General features: G+C 39.4%; 1 protein-coding gene across 2 annotated transcripts; it reads right to left on the bottom strand.

The window, feature by feature from the left end:
- Window positions 1-1030: 1030 nt before the first annotated feature.
- On the bottom strand, window positions 1031-15770 carry LOC122436426. 2 transcript variants are annotated; one of them, XR_006268008.1, is made up of 3 exons: window positions 15662-15770; window positions 5854-5989; window positions 1031-2806 (listed from the first exon to the last, which is right to left on the bottom strand). XR_006268008.1 is itself a non-coding variant. In XM_043460225.1 (3 exons), the coding sequence occupies exons 1-3, from the start codon at window positions 15662-15664 to the stop codon at window positions 2218-2220; spliced, it is 699 nt and encodes a 232-aa protein (XP_043316160.1). In that variant the 5' UTR covers window positions 15665-15770; the 3' UTR covers window positions 1031-2217. The 2 variants fall into 2 exon arrangements, 1 of the variants encoding a protein (XP_043316160.1); XM_043460225.1 differs by having other exon boundaries at window positions 5883-5989.
- Between the last annotated feature and the right edge of the window lie 389 nt (window positions 15771-16159).

Genomic DNA, 16159 nt, shown 5'->3' with positions numbered 1-16159 from the left:
AACCCAGAACTTAGTGGCAGTTAAAAAATTCATTGCATCTAAAGAAGACTGGTTATAAAAAAGTGAATAGTTACGGGGTGATTTTTTAAAAATATATTTTCCAAAATTGCATAAATTACATAAAAAAGCAAAAGAGTAGTATAATAGAAAGACTCCTGGCCCCTCTGTTTGCATTATTGTGAAAATATGAAGTTTTGAAATAAAGAACTGTTCAGTAAGAGTCTAATTCAGTTTTTAAAAATCTGGGTCAATAGGATTTCTTCACACATATATAAAAGTTGTTCTTGGGGGAGATCTTGTTAAGTAGAATAGGAATAAATATCATATATTTCAAACTGACTTTGATCAGATCTGTAGTGCAGACATTCTGAGATTCAAAATGTGAAGCTTCTTTCTACATAGAAGTGTGAAATATAAGCTATTTGTGTTTTGAAGTAATGTCCTGCTGTTACATTTATTTTGTATCCCTTATTACATCAGTTATATCTTTTGCAATTAAAAAAATTCCATATTCTCCTGTCCATTCTCACTGCCACTACCCTCGTTCTGATCCACATTAACTTTGAAAAAGCTCCATTTTATTTCCATATAATACACATACAGAAAAGTATAAAATCATGTGTGAATCAAGTGATGAACATACTCTTAAAAACCACCACTCATAGTGAAGAAATAGGATATTACCAACATTTTAGAAGCACAGTTTTTTTTTTGCTCCCTCCCATTCTTTCCCCTCCCATTCTTCTCTAAAGGTAACCCCTATACAGATGTCTTGCCGGGACCAGCCGGCAAAGAGAATAAGTCCCGATCCCAACAGCACGGAAGCCTGAGAAAAAAGCCAATAGTAAAGAATGGAGTCCAGAGGACTGAATGCTCTTGAGGCAAGTCAGTGATTTTATTGAGTAAAACAGCTACCTTTATTCTAGTACAAGCAGAAAACATAGTTCATAAAAAATGCCATCTGGTTTCTGTCACATCAATACAATTCTTTGTCTTAAGTGAGTGCAGAAGCTTACATCTTGTTTTTGGCATTCCAAGATAAACTACTAAGTGAAGGTCACTACTATGTTTTTCTCAAGGAAGAACAAAGGAGACCCAGCAAATGTTTTACTACTTTATCATGGGGTGGTGGGACAGGGAATGGCCTCTTTCAAGGCTTTCCCAGGGCCTTTTTGGGCCTTGAGCAGGCCGGCTGCCCGCATCTCCCCCTTCTTTATTTATTAAAAAGCCGAGCTTCCCTACTCATTCCTCGAGAAAAAGGGAAACAAGATTATTTCTTCATAATACGGGAAAACTTCATAATTCTTTCAGTAACTAAATTCATAACACATTGCAAAAAACATGGTCCACAACAAAGAAAACAGAGTACAATAGCAAGCACTATAAGCAGGTCTTTCCACCAATCACTCTCAAACCAGGATTTAACTTGCTCCCAAAAAGAAAGGGAGGAATCCTGCATAGAAAGTATTTGATGTTGAAGATCATTTACAGCATCAGACACATTGGAAGATACATCTGGGATATACACACAACATTCTACTTTTATTATAGCGCAGGTCCCACCTTGAGCAGCAGTAATAATGTCTAGGGCCATTCGGTTTTGTAAAACGGCTTTTCTCATTTGTTTCTGTTCTTCATTTAAAGCTTCAATAGCCTTCTTTGTATCTAGTAAGGCTTGTTGAGTAAAATTAGTTAAGCATCTACATAGGCCATTATGTCAACCGTCCCAGTAGAGGGAACAAATACTGCTGCCAAATAATCATACCAATGAAAAACAGCTCGAGACCACTGCACTCTCAAAAAGGGGAAGTTGGCAGGGTTCTTGATGGGCTTATGACTAATATGGCCAGGAGCAAACACAAATCCAAGGCTGCACCGTCCTACCCAGCCCACAGGCAGCCATGGCGAGACATTAAGACCACAAATCCATTTTGTTCCGTTAGGAGCAACCCATCTGATGCCTGGGTTATAAAGCCAATCAGATCCTGGCCAAGGCATGGATGTTTTGACGGAAAAAGTAACATCAATTATGCGTTCACACAAAGAATTAGGAGTAATACCCATATGCTTTAACAAATGTCTGCCTAAATTTCTTTCTCCAAAGTTGGGTTGATGTTCTTGTTGTTCCCAGCAAATGTCCGCTTGTTTCAGCAACTGTCCTTTTTCCGGGGTCATCCAAAAGTATTCATCCCAAATCTGATAATAGTCCCCCAAATATCAACTGGGGTGATCTTGTCCCTTACTGGAGGAATTAACATACTGATTAAAGGTGGCAGAAATTGTCCTAATATTTTGGTTGGCATTAAATCTAATCCGGGAATCATTAGGCTTCAAATTACGCCAGGTCAAAGCTGTGATATTAAGAGAATTAGGGCTAAGGTAAATCTGCTTATATTGTTTTAAAAGTTCACACACCACAGGTAATTCTTCCTGACTCACAGGCAAAATCCACCATGGTAAACCATTTACAACTGACAAAGGCATGGCAGTGCGTACCCGACAAGCAGAGGTATTATAAAAATCAGCAGAGGAATGAGCCCAAGAGAGAAAAACATTTCCTTCAGCGCTAGGAAAGGCTTGATTCATAACAGCGCATGCTAATGCAAGCACCAAGTAAGATAGGGAAGTGTGTGGATTGATTGTATCCGCAGCAATGTGTCTTGCTCGTTCCACGAACTCATGTAGCTGTTGATTTGTTGGCAGAACATTCCTCTCTTGAATCTGCAGCCTCTCAATTCGAGCAGTCCGCGACCATCTCCGTCTGGCGTACCAGCCTCTCCGGGAGCCAGCGCGGTGCCTCGGCATCCTGTGGGAAAACACAAACATGTCCCCGCCCCCATATCAAAACAGGTCAGGGCCATGCCATTGATTAGTAATTGGATCTTTCCACGTTACGAAAGGTTTGTTAATAGCAGCTGGGGACCAGAATCGCTGTGCTGCGGGTTTTCCTTCAGAGTCCAAATTTTAAAAATTAAGAATGAAAAGAGCGTGATGTAAATAATTATATCGTGTGAGGGGATACAACTCCCCCTTCTTTAATTTTAAAAGCTGACGTTTTAATATCTGATGAGCTCATTTAACGATGCCTTGGCCTTGGGGATTATAGGGAATGCCTGTTTTAAGAGAGATGGATAGACGGGAGCAAAAATTAAGAAAAGCGGCAGAAGTATATCCAGGTCCATTGTCTGTTTTGATGGTCTTTGGAGTTCCCATAACGGAGAATGCTGCAAGGCAACGTGTGATACAATGTCGAGCTGCTTCTCCTGTTTGTAAAGAGGCAAAAATATATCCAGAAAAAGTATCTATATTAACATGAACATATTTCAGTTTACCAAAGGAAAGAACGTGAGTAACATCCATCTGCCATAAATGGTTGGGAAGGAGGCCGCGGGGGGTTCACACCATAGTGAGGAACAGAAAAAAATTGAGGACAAACAGGGCAGCCTTTAACTATTTGCCTGGCCGCTTCACGGGATATTTTAAATTGTAATCTGAGGGCATTGCTGTTTTGATGACGTAATTGGTGAGAATGTTCTGCGAGTTGGGTCTAGGAAAGGAAAATATGAGTGGCTGAATCAGCTAATGCATTTCCAGAAGTAAGTGTTCCAGGTAAACTCGAATGAGTGAGAATATGGCCAAAAAAGCATTTGTAAATCCTTTGATGTAAAAGAGCTTGTATATCGCGAAACAGTTGCTGAACCACTGAATTAACAGTATAAATAAAAGGAACAGTTTCCAATTGGTTAAGAGCTCTAATAACATAATGGCTATCAGAAAAAACATTCAAAGGTTCAGAGGCAAAGTGTTGTAAAACAGCAAACACGGCGCATAATTCTACTTGTGCAGAGGAACAGCCTGTAAACCAGGAGGTAACAGTATCATTAATAACATAAGCAGCCTTCCCGTTTGAGGATCCATCGGTGAATACGGTGACTGCGTTAGTAAGTGGCTGGGAAACAACTACAGAAGGAAACACAAAGTCGTGTTGACTAGCAAAATGTAGCAGCTTATTTAGCGGGAAAATGATTTTCTAATCTGCTGGCAAAATGAGCTAGGGCTGCATTCCAGGAATCACTGAACTGGAATAGCCAGTTCTGTTGTTCCTTTGTAAATGGTAAACAGATAAAGTAAGGGTCTCTCCCTGATAATTCTCTGGAATCCCATGGCCCTTAGTGATAAGATTACTGACTAGATCAAAATAAGGGGTGAGTACTGGAGCAGGGGGCACAGGCAAATGTATCTAATAAAGAGGGGAATCTTCAAAAAGAACAGCTATAGGGGTGTGTTTAGAAGGAAGTATATACAAACCCCATTCTTTTGTATAATCACAATGAGAGCTTGTTTGAGCAGCCAATGCTTTTTCTACTATATTTAAAGCTTGGCGTCCTTTATCAGTCAAAACCCGAGGCGACCTGGGGTCTGAAGGTCCTTTAAGAATATCAAACAGGGGTTTTAATTCTCCAGTAGTGATTTTCAAATAGGGACAAATCCAATTACTATCTCCTAATAATTTTTGGAAATCATTCAATATTTTCAAATTATCCTTATGAAGTTCCAATTTTTGAGCTTTAAAAGTCTCCCTTTCCAGTCTAAAGTCTATAGAAGTATAAGGTGGGCTATGCTGAACTTTCTCAGGGGCTATTTGAAGGCCACAGTGCTGCAAATCAGCCTGCAGGGGGATAATTCAATTGCTGATTAGTAGCCCTATATGCTCCTTCCCCCATAAGCATTTCAAAACTCACTTGCAGTCCATTCCATCTATTTCTGTCCGCAAAAGTTCCACATTGTTCTCCAAATTCTGATTTCCATAACAAATAATCTCCCCGAGAGGCAGGCCCTAGAGACCTGCTTCCAATCATTAGGAGGTAAATATTGACTATTTAAATTCTCAGTGATGGACATCGTAAAAGGAGCAGTTGGTCCATACTGGGCACAGGCTTGTTTTAATTCTTTAATTTGTTTAAATGGCAGGGGTTCATAATACCTTCGTTGTTGAGCGTCTTCAAGGACGGGGAATAGGATGGGAAATCCTTCTAAAGTTTCTCCCTGTTGCCTCGCCTGGTGAATTGCAAGTTGGAGGGGGGACAGTTCGGAGGTGTTTTTTACAGATAATGCCTGTGCGGGAGCCTCAGACCCCTTTTTCATATCAGCAATTGGTGGGTCTAATCCTGCAATAACAGATGGAGGCTGCGATGGTAACTGATTAGAGGGACATAAGGGCTGGGAAAAAAGCCTTAAGTTAAGAGTATCAAGACATTTAGTCACAGTCGTAAGCAATTCTTTAACCTCAGGAAAAGGGGGTAGTTCCGCTTGTGTTTTAACAGCGGTTTTTTCAGCAGCAAATAACTCCCATGGATCTTCTGCTTGCTCGGCAGGGTCTAATTCAGAATCAGAGTCAGAGGAACTCTGTACAGGGGGTTTTTCTGCCGTATCATAAACATGCTCCCAAGGAGGAGGATTAGGCAAGGCGAGAGGTTTACCAATTATATTCTTTAACGCAGTCTCCAATTTTTCGCTTTCATGTTCAGGGTCCAAACAGTCTCTGATAAGTGTCCATAATGAGTAGGCATCTAACGGTACCTTCTCAGCCCCATGTAAAGAATAATACTGATGAATTTGCTCCCCTACCTTCTTCCGAGTTTCTATATTCACAGTCCCATCCTCAGGAAACCAAGGACAAACTTCTTCTCCAAACAACAAAAACTTTTCTAATTTATGTTTAGCGACAGTATCTCCTCTCACCTTTAACATAGTCTTAAGCACAGTTACAAAAAGCTCCCTACTACTACCTTGACCCATTGTTTATACTCTCGACTAAAAAACCCTCTCCGCCATGAAAAAATCCGTACTCACGTTTCTCTTGGGATCCCCTCTGTACTCACGTTTCGGGCGGCTGCGACCGTGTAGTCCGATTGAGTCCCTGTTCGGGCGCCACCTGCCGGGACCAGCCGGCAAAGAGAACACGTCTCGACCGCAACATCACGGAAGCCTGAGAAAAAAGCCAATAGTAAAGAATGGGGTCGAGAGGACGGAAATGCTCTTGAGGCAAGTCAGTGATTTTATTGAGTAAAACAGCTACCTCTATACTAGTACAAGCAGAAAACATAGTTCATAAAAAATGCCATCTGGTTTCTGTCACATCAATACAATTCTTTGTCTTAAGTGAGTGCAGAAGCTTACATTCCTTTTTTCATATTCCAAGATAAACTACTAAGTGAAGGTCACTACTATGTTTTTCTCAAGGAAGAACAAAGGAGACCCAGCAAATGTTTTACTACTTTATCATGGGGTGGTGGGACAGGGAATGGCCTCCAAGGCTTTCCCAGGGCCTTTTTGGGCCTTGAGCAGGCCGGCTCCCCGCAGTTGCTCAGTCGTGTCCGACTCTTTGTGACCCCATGGACTGCAGCACGCCAGGTCTCCCTGTCCATCACCAACTCCCAGAGCTTACTCAAACTCATGCCCATTAAGTCGGTGATGCCATCCAACCATCTGTCATGCCCTTCTCCTCCTGCCTTCAATCTTTCCCAGCATCACTGTCTTTTCCAATGAGTCAGTTCATCAGGTGGCCAAATTATTGGAGCTTCAGCATCAGTCCTTCTAATAAATATTTGCGGCTGATACCTTTTAGGATTGACTGGTTTGATCTCCTTGCAGTCCAAGGGACTCTCAAAAGCATCAATTCTTCAGCACTCAGCTTTCTTTATGGTCCAACTCTCACATCCATTCACAAACCACTGGAAAAATCATAGCTTTGACTAGACGGACCCTTGTTGGCAAAGTAATGTCTCTGCTTTTTACATATGCTGTCGAGGTTGGTCACAGCTTTCTTCCAAAGAGAAAGTGTCTTTTAACTTCATGGCTGCAGTCAACCATCTGCAGTGATTTTGGAGCCCAAGAAAATAAAGCCTGCCACTGTTTCCATTGTTTCCCCACCTATCTGCCATGAAGTGATGGAACTGAATGCCATGATCTTAGTTTTCTGAATGTTGAGTTTTAAGCCAACTTTTTAATTCTCCTCTTTCACTTTCTTTTTTTTTTTTTTCCTTTTTTTCCCCTCTTTCACTTTCATCAAGAGGCTCTTTAGTTCCTCTTTGCTTTCTGCGATAAGGGTGGTGTCATCTGCACATCTCAGGTTATTGATATTTCTCCCGTCATTCTTGATTCCACTTGTGCTTCATCCAGCCCAACATTTCACATGATGTACTCTGCATATAAGTTAAATAAACAGGATGACAATATTACATGCTCCTTTCCCAATCTGGAACCAGTAGGCAGGCAAGGCATTCTCAAATTCTGAACCTCTGGTAGCAAACCCTTTATAATTGCCTTTTAAATTCCTCCCCCTTTTGAAATGAATCCTTTGTTTATGATACTATTTGGTAAGCTTCTACCATCATTTTGGCACAAAACATAAAGCGACACCAAAGGATTCTAATGGGATCCATAAAATAAATCACAATAATTCAGTCCATGAAGAGTTCAAATAACTGGGAGTTGGGGGCGGAGGGGAAGAGCTCTAGTTTCATGTCAATTAGACAAAGGCTACAGTGAGATTTTTATGTGGTTATAAGTACCATAAGGTATTAATATAAAGGTCCTACTTTAATCAAATATTGACCCAAAGATTAAAAGTCACTTATTCGCCAGGTTTCTTTGCAACTAGAGCAACAAGCTGTCCTTCAAAATACAGCAAGGTGCAATTACCCAACTAATTTCAAATCTTTCAATCAGTAAGAAAAGTATCATCAGTTATGATACTTCATTTTTCCATTTAACACATATTTATTGAAGGACTACAATGTTCCAAGCTCTTAGTACTTTGATCACCCAATAGAGTCTATAAAAGCCATAGAAACTTCATATAAAAATAATGGTATAATTAAACCTTCTAAATCTTTAAAAAAATAACTTATATATACTTCAATAAATGCATTAGCTAAATACAATAAATCTGATATTCAGTTCAGTTCAGTTGCTCAGTCATGTCCAACTCTTTGCAACCACATGAACTGCAACACACCAGGACTCCCTGTCCATCACCAACTGCCGGAATCTACACAAACCCATGTCCATTGAGTCGGTGATGCCATCCAGTCATCTCATCCTCTGTCATCCTCATCTCTTGCCTTCAATCTCTCCCAGCATCAGGATCTTTTCAGATGAGTCAGCTCTTCGCATCAGGTGGCCAAAGTACTGGAGTTTCAGCTGCAATATCAGTCCTTCCAATCAACACCCAGGACTGATCTCCTTTAGGGTGGACTGGTTGGATCTCCTTACAGTCCAAGGGACTCTCAAGGCGTCTTCTCCAACACCACAGTTCAAAAGCATCAATCCTTCAGCACTCAGCTTTCTTTATAGTCCAAATCTCACATCCATACACGACTACCAGAAAAACCATATTTGACGAGATGGACCATTGCTGGCAAAGTAATGTCTCTGCTTTTTAATATGCTGTCAAGGTTGGTCATCACTTTCCTTCCAAGGAGTAAGCGTCTTTTAATTTCATGGTGGCAATCACCATCTGCCGTGATTTTGGAGTCCAAAAATATAAAGTCTGCCACTTTTCCCCATCTATTTGCCATGAAGTGATGGCACCAGATGCCATGATCTTAGTTTTCTGAATGTGGAGCTTTAAGCCAACTTTTTCACTCTCCTCTTTCACTTTCATCAAGAGGCTCTTTAGTTCTTCTTCACTTTCTGCCATAAGGGTAGTGTCATCTGCGTAACTGAGGTTATTGATATTTTTCCTGGCAATCTTGATTCCAGCTTGTGCTTCTTCTAGCCCAGCATGTCTCATGATGTACTCTGCATATAAATTAAATAAGCAGGGTGACAATATACAGCCTTGACATACATACTCCTTTCCCTATTTGGAACCAATCTGTTGTTCCATGTCCAGTTCTAACTGTTGCTTCCTGACCTGCATACAGGTTCTCAAGAGACAGGGCAGGTGGTCTGGTATTCCCATCGCTTTCAGAATTTTTCCACAGTTTATTGTGATCCACACAGACAAAGGCTTTGGCATAGTCAATAAAGCAGAAATAGATGTTTTTCTGGAACTCTCTTGCTTTATCCATGATCCAGCAGATGTTGGCAATTTGATCTCTGGTGCCTCTGCCTTTTCTAAAACCAGCTTGAACATCTGGAAGTTCATGGTTCACGTATTGCTGTAGCCTGGCTTGGAGAATTTTGAGCATTACTTTACTAGCGTGTGAGATGAGTGCAATTGTGTGGTAGTTTGAGCATTCTTTGGCAATGCCTTTCTTTGGGATTGGAATGAAACAGTCCTGTGGCCACCGCTGAATTTTCCAAATTTGCTGGCATATTGAGTGCAGCACTTTCACAGCGTCATCTTTCAGGATTTGAAATAGCTCAACTGGTAATTCCATCACCTCCACTAGCTTTGTTCATAGTGATGCTTCCTAAGGTGCACTTGACTTCACAATCTAGGATGTCTGGCTCTAGGTAAGTGATCACACTATCATGATTTTCTGGGTCGTGAAGATCTTTTTTGTACAGTTCTTCTGTGTATTCTTGCCACCTCTTCTTAATGTCTTCTGCTTCTGTTAGGTCCCTCCTATTTCTGTCCTTTATTGAACCCATCTTTGCATGAAATATTCCCTTGGTGCCTCTAATTTTCTTAAAGAAATCTCTAGTCTTTCCCATTCTATTGTTTCCCTCTATTTCTTTGCACTGATCACTGATAAAGGCTTTCTTATCTCTCCTTGCTATTATTTGGAACTCTGCATTCAAGTGGATATATCTTTTCTTTACTCCTTTGCTTATCACTTCTCTTCTTTTCAGAGCTATTTGTAAGGCCTCCTCAGATAGCCATTTTGCTCTTTTGCATTTCTTTTTCTTGGGGATGGTCTTGATCCCTGCCTCCTGAACAATGTCATGAACCTCTGTCCATAGTTCATCAGGCATCCCGTCTATCAGGTATAGTTCCTTGTATCTATTTGTCACTTCCACTGTATAATCATAAGGGATTTGATTTGGGTCATACCTGAATGGTCTAGTGGTTTGCCCCACTTTCTTCAATTTAAGACTGAATTGGGCAATAAGGAGTACATGATGTGAGCCACAGTCAGCTCCCGGTCTTGTTTTTGCTGACTGTATAGAGCTTCTCCATCTTTGGCTGCAAAGAATACAATAAATTTGATTTCAGTGTTGACCATCTGGTGATGTCCATGTGTAGAGTCTTCTCTTGTGTTGTTGGAAGAGGATGTTTGCTATGACCATTGCGTTCCCTTGGCAAAACTCTATTAGCTTTTGCCCTGCTTCATTCTGTACTCCAAGGCCAAACTGGCCTGTTACTCCAGGTATCTCTTGAATTCTTATTCTTACTTTTGCATTCCATAATGAAAATGACATCTTTTTGGGGTGTTAGTTCTAAAAGGTCTTGTAGGTCTTCATAGAACCGTTCAACTTCAGCTTCTTCAGCATTACTGGCCAGGGCATAGACTTGGATTACTGTGATATTGAATGGTTTGTCCTGAAACTAAGAGAGATCATTCTGTCGATTTTGAGATTGCATCCAAGTACTGCATTTCAGGCTCTTTTGTTGACCATGATGGCTACTCCATTTCTTCTAAGGGATTCTTGCCCACAGTAGTAGATATAATGATCATCTGAGTTAAATTCACCCATTCCAGTCCATCTTAGTTCGCTGATTCCTAGGATGTCGACGTTCACTCTTGCCATCTCCTGTTTGACCACTTCCAATTTGCTTTGATTCATGGACCTAACATTCCAGGCTCCTATGCAATACTGCTCTTTACAGCATCGGACCTTGCTTCTATCACCAGTCACATCCACAGCTGGGTGGTGGTTTTGCTTTGGCTCCCTTCCTTCATTCTTTCTGGAGTTATTTCTCCACTGATCTCCAGTAGCATACTGGGCACCTACCGACCTGGGGAGTTCATCTTTCGTGTCCTATCTTTTTGCCCTTTCATACTGTTCATGGGATTCTCAAGGCAAGAATACTGAAGTGGTTTGCCATTTCCTTCTCCAGTGGACCACATTCTGTCAGACTCTCCACTATTACCCGTTTGTCCTGGATGGCCCCACGCAGCATGGTTTAGTTTCACTTTTAAACAAGCTGTGGTCCGTGTGATCAGATTGGCTAGTTAACTGTGACTGTGGTTTCAATCTGTCTGCCCTCCGATCCCCTCTCTCAGCACAGTTTGATGTGGAATACGTGAAAGTAAATGTTGGGGACAGAACCAGGGAACCACTTAAAATTCTTTATTCTTCTAATAATGAGATTAGACAATATGTATTGAATAGTTATCATTATACTTGAAAAATTTTAATCTCTTCAAAACACTGCACATATACCAACTCAATCCATCAAACTACTGAAAGGCAGAACAGTCTTAACTATAAACACAAGAGGGCGCACAAGCCTGGTAAATCCATAAAACCGAAGGCAAGTTGCATTTTGCTTAACTATCTGCAGCTCTTAAAGCACTGTCACAGGGATTTACAAAGGATTCTTCATGCATGTAGCTGAGGCCAACTGCAATGAAAATATTCCCCTTTCTCAATATACTTTCCAGAAATCAAATCACTGCTTCTCTTGCTAACACAAACTCCTATCCAAATAGACTTTACACTTACATTTAATATTTTATCACTATGAGAAATTATGACTTTTTTTCAAGGTATAGTTGCTTTACACTGCTCTGTCACCCTCTACTGTCCAGTAAAATAAATCAGCCATACATATACCTATATGTCCCCTCTTTTTTGGATTTTTTCCCCATTTAGGTCACCACAGAGCACTGAGTAGAATTCTCTATACAGTAGGTTCTTATTAGTTATTTAGTATTTTATACATAGTAGTGGTGGCTTCCCTGGTGACTCAGACAGTAAAGAATCTGCCTGCAATACAGGAGACCCAGGTTTGATCCCTGGGACAGGAAGATCCCCTGGAGAAGAGAATAACTACCTACTCCAGTATTCTTGCCTGGTGAATTCCATGCACAGAGGAGCCTGGCTACAGTCCATATGGGATTGCAGAGTTGGACATGAACGAGCGACTAATACACACATACACACAACGTATATATGCCGAGCTCTGATTCATCTCACCCCCTCCCTTTCTCCCGTGGTACCCATACATTTGTTCTCTACATCTGTGCCTTTATTTCTGCTTTGAAAATAATAACATCTAAACCATTCTTCTAGATTTCACATATATGCATTAATATACAATATCTGCTTTTTTCTGACTTACTTCATTGTGTATAAGAGTCTTTAGACACAACCGTATCTCTACAAATGGCACAATTTTGTTCCTTTTTATGGCTGAGTAATATGCCATTGTATATGTATGTGCCCCAACTTCTTTATCCATTCTTCTGTTGACAGATGTTTGGGTTGCTTCCACATCCTGGTTCTTTTAAGTAGTGCTGCAATGAACATTGGAGTGCATGCATCTTTGGGGATTATGCTTTTCTCCAGTTATATGCCCAGGAGTGGGATTGCTGGGTACTTCTATTTTAAAGTTGAAGAAGCCCCCACACTGTTCTCCATATTGACTATATCAATTTACATTCCCACCGACAGTGTAAGGGACTTCCCTTTTCTTCACACCCTCTCCTGCACTTATTGTGTGTAGATTTTTTGATGATAGCCGTTCTGATCAGTATGAGGTTATATCTTATTGTAGTTTTGATTTGCATTTCTCTAATAATTAGTGATGTTGAGCACCTTTTCATGTGTGTGTTGGCCATCTGTATATCTTCTTTGGAGAGATGTCTATTTAGGTCTTCCACCCATTTTTTGACTCAGTTTTTTTTTTTTTTTTTATTAATATTGAGCTGCACTGTATATTTTGGAAATTAATCCCTTGCCACTTTCTTCATTTGCAAATATTTTCTCCCATTCTGAAGGTTGTCTTTTTATGGTGTCCTTTGTTGCACAAAAGCTTTTAATTAGGTCCCATTTGTTCATTTTTGTTTTTACTTTCATTATTTTAGGAGGTGGGTCAAAAAAGATGTCACTGCATTTTGTCAAAGAGAATTCTGCCTACGTTTTCTTCTGAGAGTTTTAGTGTCTGGCTTTACATTTAGGTGAAAGCATGGCTTCTAATCAGAAGTTTATGCCACTTTATAATCTAACTTTCTCCTTGGAAAACCTATCATTTAGAAGCTAGCCAACTCTTATAATGCCTGTTTTCAAGTAACTTAAGAGCTTCTCCATTTAATGACTAGAATCGTAATAAACTTAGCTATAGGAAATAAACCTCCAACTTTTAGAAACTGATGCAAATCTGTATCATACTAGTATCAGCTATTTAATTCTCAGGTAGTTAACATTCTTTCTATAACATTCTATTCCAAAAGTGGCTGTGAATCTATTCCAAGTAATAGAATATGATTTTAGTTCACTCCCTCACTAAATAAGCTACCACATGAGAAGTTTCTCTATGTGAGTAAATCAGACTATGATTACAGAGCCTACATGAAGGTGCATAATCCAAAATAACTGCAGAGCACATTCTGCCTACCCTAAGATTCATAGCAGATCATATTCTACACACACACACACACACACAGAATTCTAGGCATGTAAATCTGTTCAGCTTTATATTGTCCTAATACAGGCTGTGACACATGAAATTACCCTGAATGCCAGTAGTTTCATACGTTGCCTCTTCCTACACAGAAGAGACTTGAATATTATTTATCCCAAACATATTATTATGTGAAAGTGAAGATCGCTCAGTCGTGTCCGACTCTTTGCGACCCCATGGACTATACAGTCCATGGAATTCTCCAGGCCAGAACACTGGAGTGGGTAGCCTTTCCCTTCTCCAGGGGTTCTTCCCAAACCAGGGATCAAATCCAGGTCTCCCGCATTGCAAGTGGATTATTTATCAGCTGAGCCACAAGGGAAGCCGAAGAATACTGCAGTGGGTAGCCTATCCCTTCTCCAGTGGATCTTCCTGACCCAGGAATCAAACCGGGATTTCCTACATTGCAGGTGGATTCTTTACCAACTGAGCTATGAGGGAAGCTCCATTATTATGTGAAGGAAACAAAAAAGACAGATGAAACTGACTGCTAGGATCAAGAGTCAGGCAAAAAGTCCAAACCAGGCTAGGTAGTATGAGCAAAGCCTGACAATCCAGAACAAAGGATAAAAAAATGTGTTATTTTAGCCATCAAAAGTCAGGGCACAAGCCAAGGGAATAACAATTAAGAACCCAGAATCCTGTCAATTAAATAAGTTACCTGTAATGTAAGCATGTGGTACAGACCTGGATACTACAGACTATCTGATCTAGATTTCTAATGTACTTCTTTCTAGGTACTTGATTTTGGACCAGAAAGGGAAAGGTATTTACAAAAAATACTACAGGAGCATCCGTGAAATACGAATACAGGGTCTGCGGATTGGATAGCAGTATTGTATCAATGTTAATGTCTTAATTTTAAGGGTTGTACTGTGGTTATATTCAGTACTTGTTGAAGGGTTGAGGGGTAATGGTACATCATGTCCACAATTCATTCTCAAATGGTTCAGAAAATAACAGTAACAGTTAAAGGAAAAGAGAATTATAAACCAAATATGGTAAAATGTTAGCAACTGAGGGATCCAGATGAGGGATATACAGGAGTTCTTTAAACTAATATCACAACTTATCTGCATGTTTTCCATTATTTCAAAATTAAAAATATAAAACTAAGTAAGAAAATAAAATTTATAAATGCTTTGATATAGTATATTTTAAGAGAAATATCTAAATTAATAAACACATGAAATTATTTCAAAATAAAAACCAACAAAAGAAAGTAAATGAGATGCTTTGACAAAAGAGTACATTACATCTCAAAAAAATCTATGTTAATAAGCAGATAAAAAAATAAACAGATGAAGCAATTCCAACTTCAATTCTTAAAAGCCTCACTGAATTTCAATTAACATGAAAAAATATTTCCCTCAAATTAATGAGAACATACTCCTTCTGAAGAATTCAAATAAAGGTAACAGTATCAACATTCTAGAAAGCCATCTGAAAGTAAAATATTTTTTATCTTTTAAAATACAATGCTTTTAGTAGCACTCTTCAAAACTAAAACAGTATAACCTCTTGTAAGGGGGGAAAATCACTAAATTTAATCATTGACTAGCTTTACTCAGTGACTTCCAGTGTTGCTAAAAAGTAACACAAATATAAGAAGAATTTTCCAATTTTGGTAGTAGTAATACCTCAATTTCAAAGAAAAGATTTTTTTTTTTTTTTTTTTTTTACACATATTGACCATCTAACAAACTTATCATTTAAGAAGGTTTTGGAAAAACACTTCCTTGCCATTGTTTGAGTTGCTTTCATAACTTCTAATCGGAAATGTTTCTTTGAGACTATTGAAAGATATTTTTCTGAAATGATTCTGGAAACCCCTAGGATAGTTTTTCTCCTTTCATTAACATAAACAATGCTACCAACCCTTTATTACAGAACAAGAGAAACAGAATGAGTGTCCTAATACATTTTGAATACTATCTCCCAAAAAGCATACATCTACAGTTCAATCAACTGTCACGTATAAATGACAGTAAAATTTTCACTTCATTTAAAACAATGCATTCCCATTCCTTACTGATAAAGTCATACCATCTAGGAGCTGGAAGTGAAATTGTTACTTACCATAGGTTTATGGCTTGGTCATTAGAACATTCTTGAGATGAATTATGACAAACAAACCTGAAACTTTAATAACTAAGTTCCCATTTCCTGAATTTCCTTTACAGCAAGGCTTCCCTTCTTGCCAGACTTCCTGAATCATTTCCTAAGGATAAAGTACCCATCTTAAAAGTACTTGGTCCTGTCCCAAGAAAGTCTGGTTTCCACCGAGATGCTGTGTACTCTGCATTACGTCAGGCTCACATTTATGAGAAAAAGTCCTCTCAGTAAAAAACTGCAATTTTCATCTCAAATCAACAAGAGTAAAATAAAAACTTAATGTATAAATAATTACCAGTGAGCTTAAAACTCACTTCAGCAACAAATATAAAAAGCTACCAATTAAATGGTAGCAACTAGAAAATACGCTTTTGTCTGTCATCTCTGTCGTCTTTTCTAGAACAACAAAGAAACCAAGACTGCTTCGTGCCTTTTCACATGTACCCAAGAAAAGACAAAACC

Source organism: Cervus canadensis, chromosome Y (genome assembly GCF_019320065.1).
Source record: "Cervus canadensis isolate Bull #8, Minnesota chromosome Y, ASM1932006v1, whole genome shotgun sequence".
Taxonomy (NCBI): Eukaryota; Metazoa; Chordata; class Mammalia; order Artiodactyla; family Cervidae; genus Cervus; species Cervus canadensis.
Note: the sequence above shows the minus strand (reverse complement) of the source record. Positions and strands in the feature narration are given on the sequence as shown.

Coding starts and splice junctions, on each gene's coding strand:
- LOC122436426 (XM_043460225.1), bottom strand. Junction 2,807..5,882: donor CGGTCGCAGCCGCCCGAAAC/GTGAGTACAGAG, acceptor GTTTTCCCACAG/GATGCCGAGGCACCGCGCTG.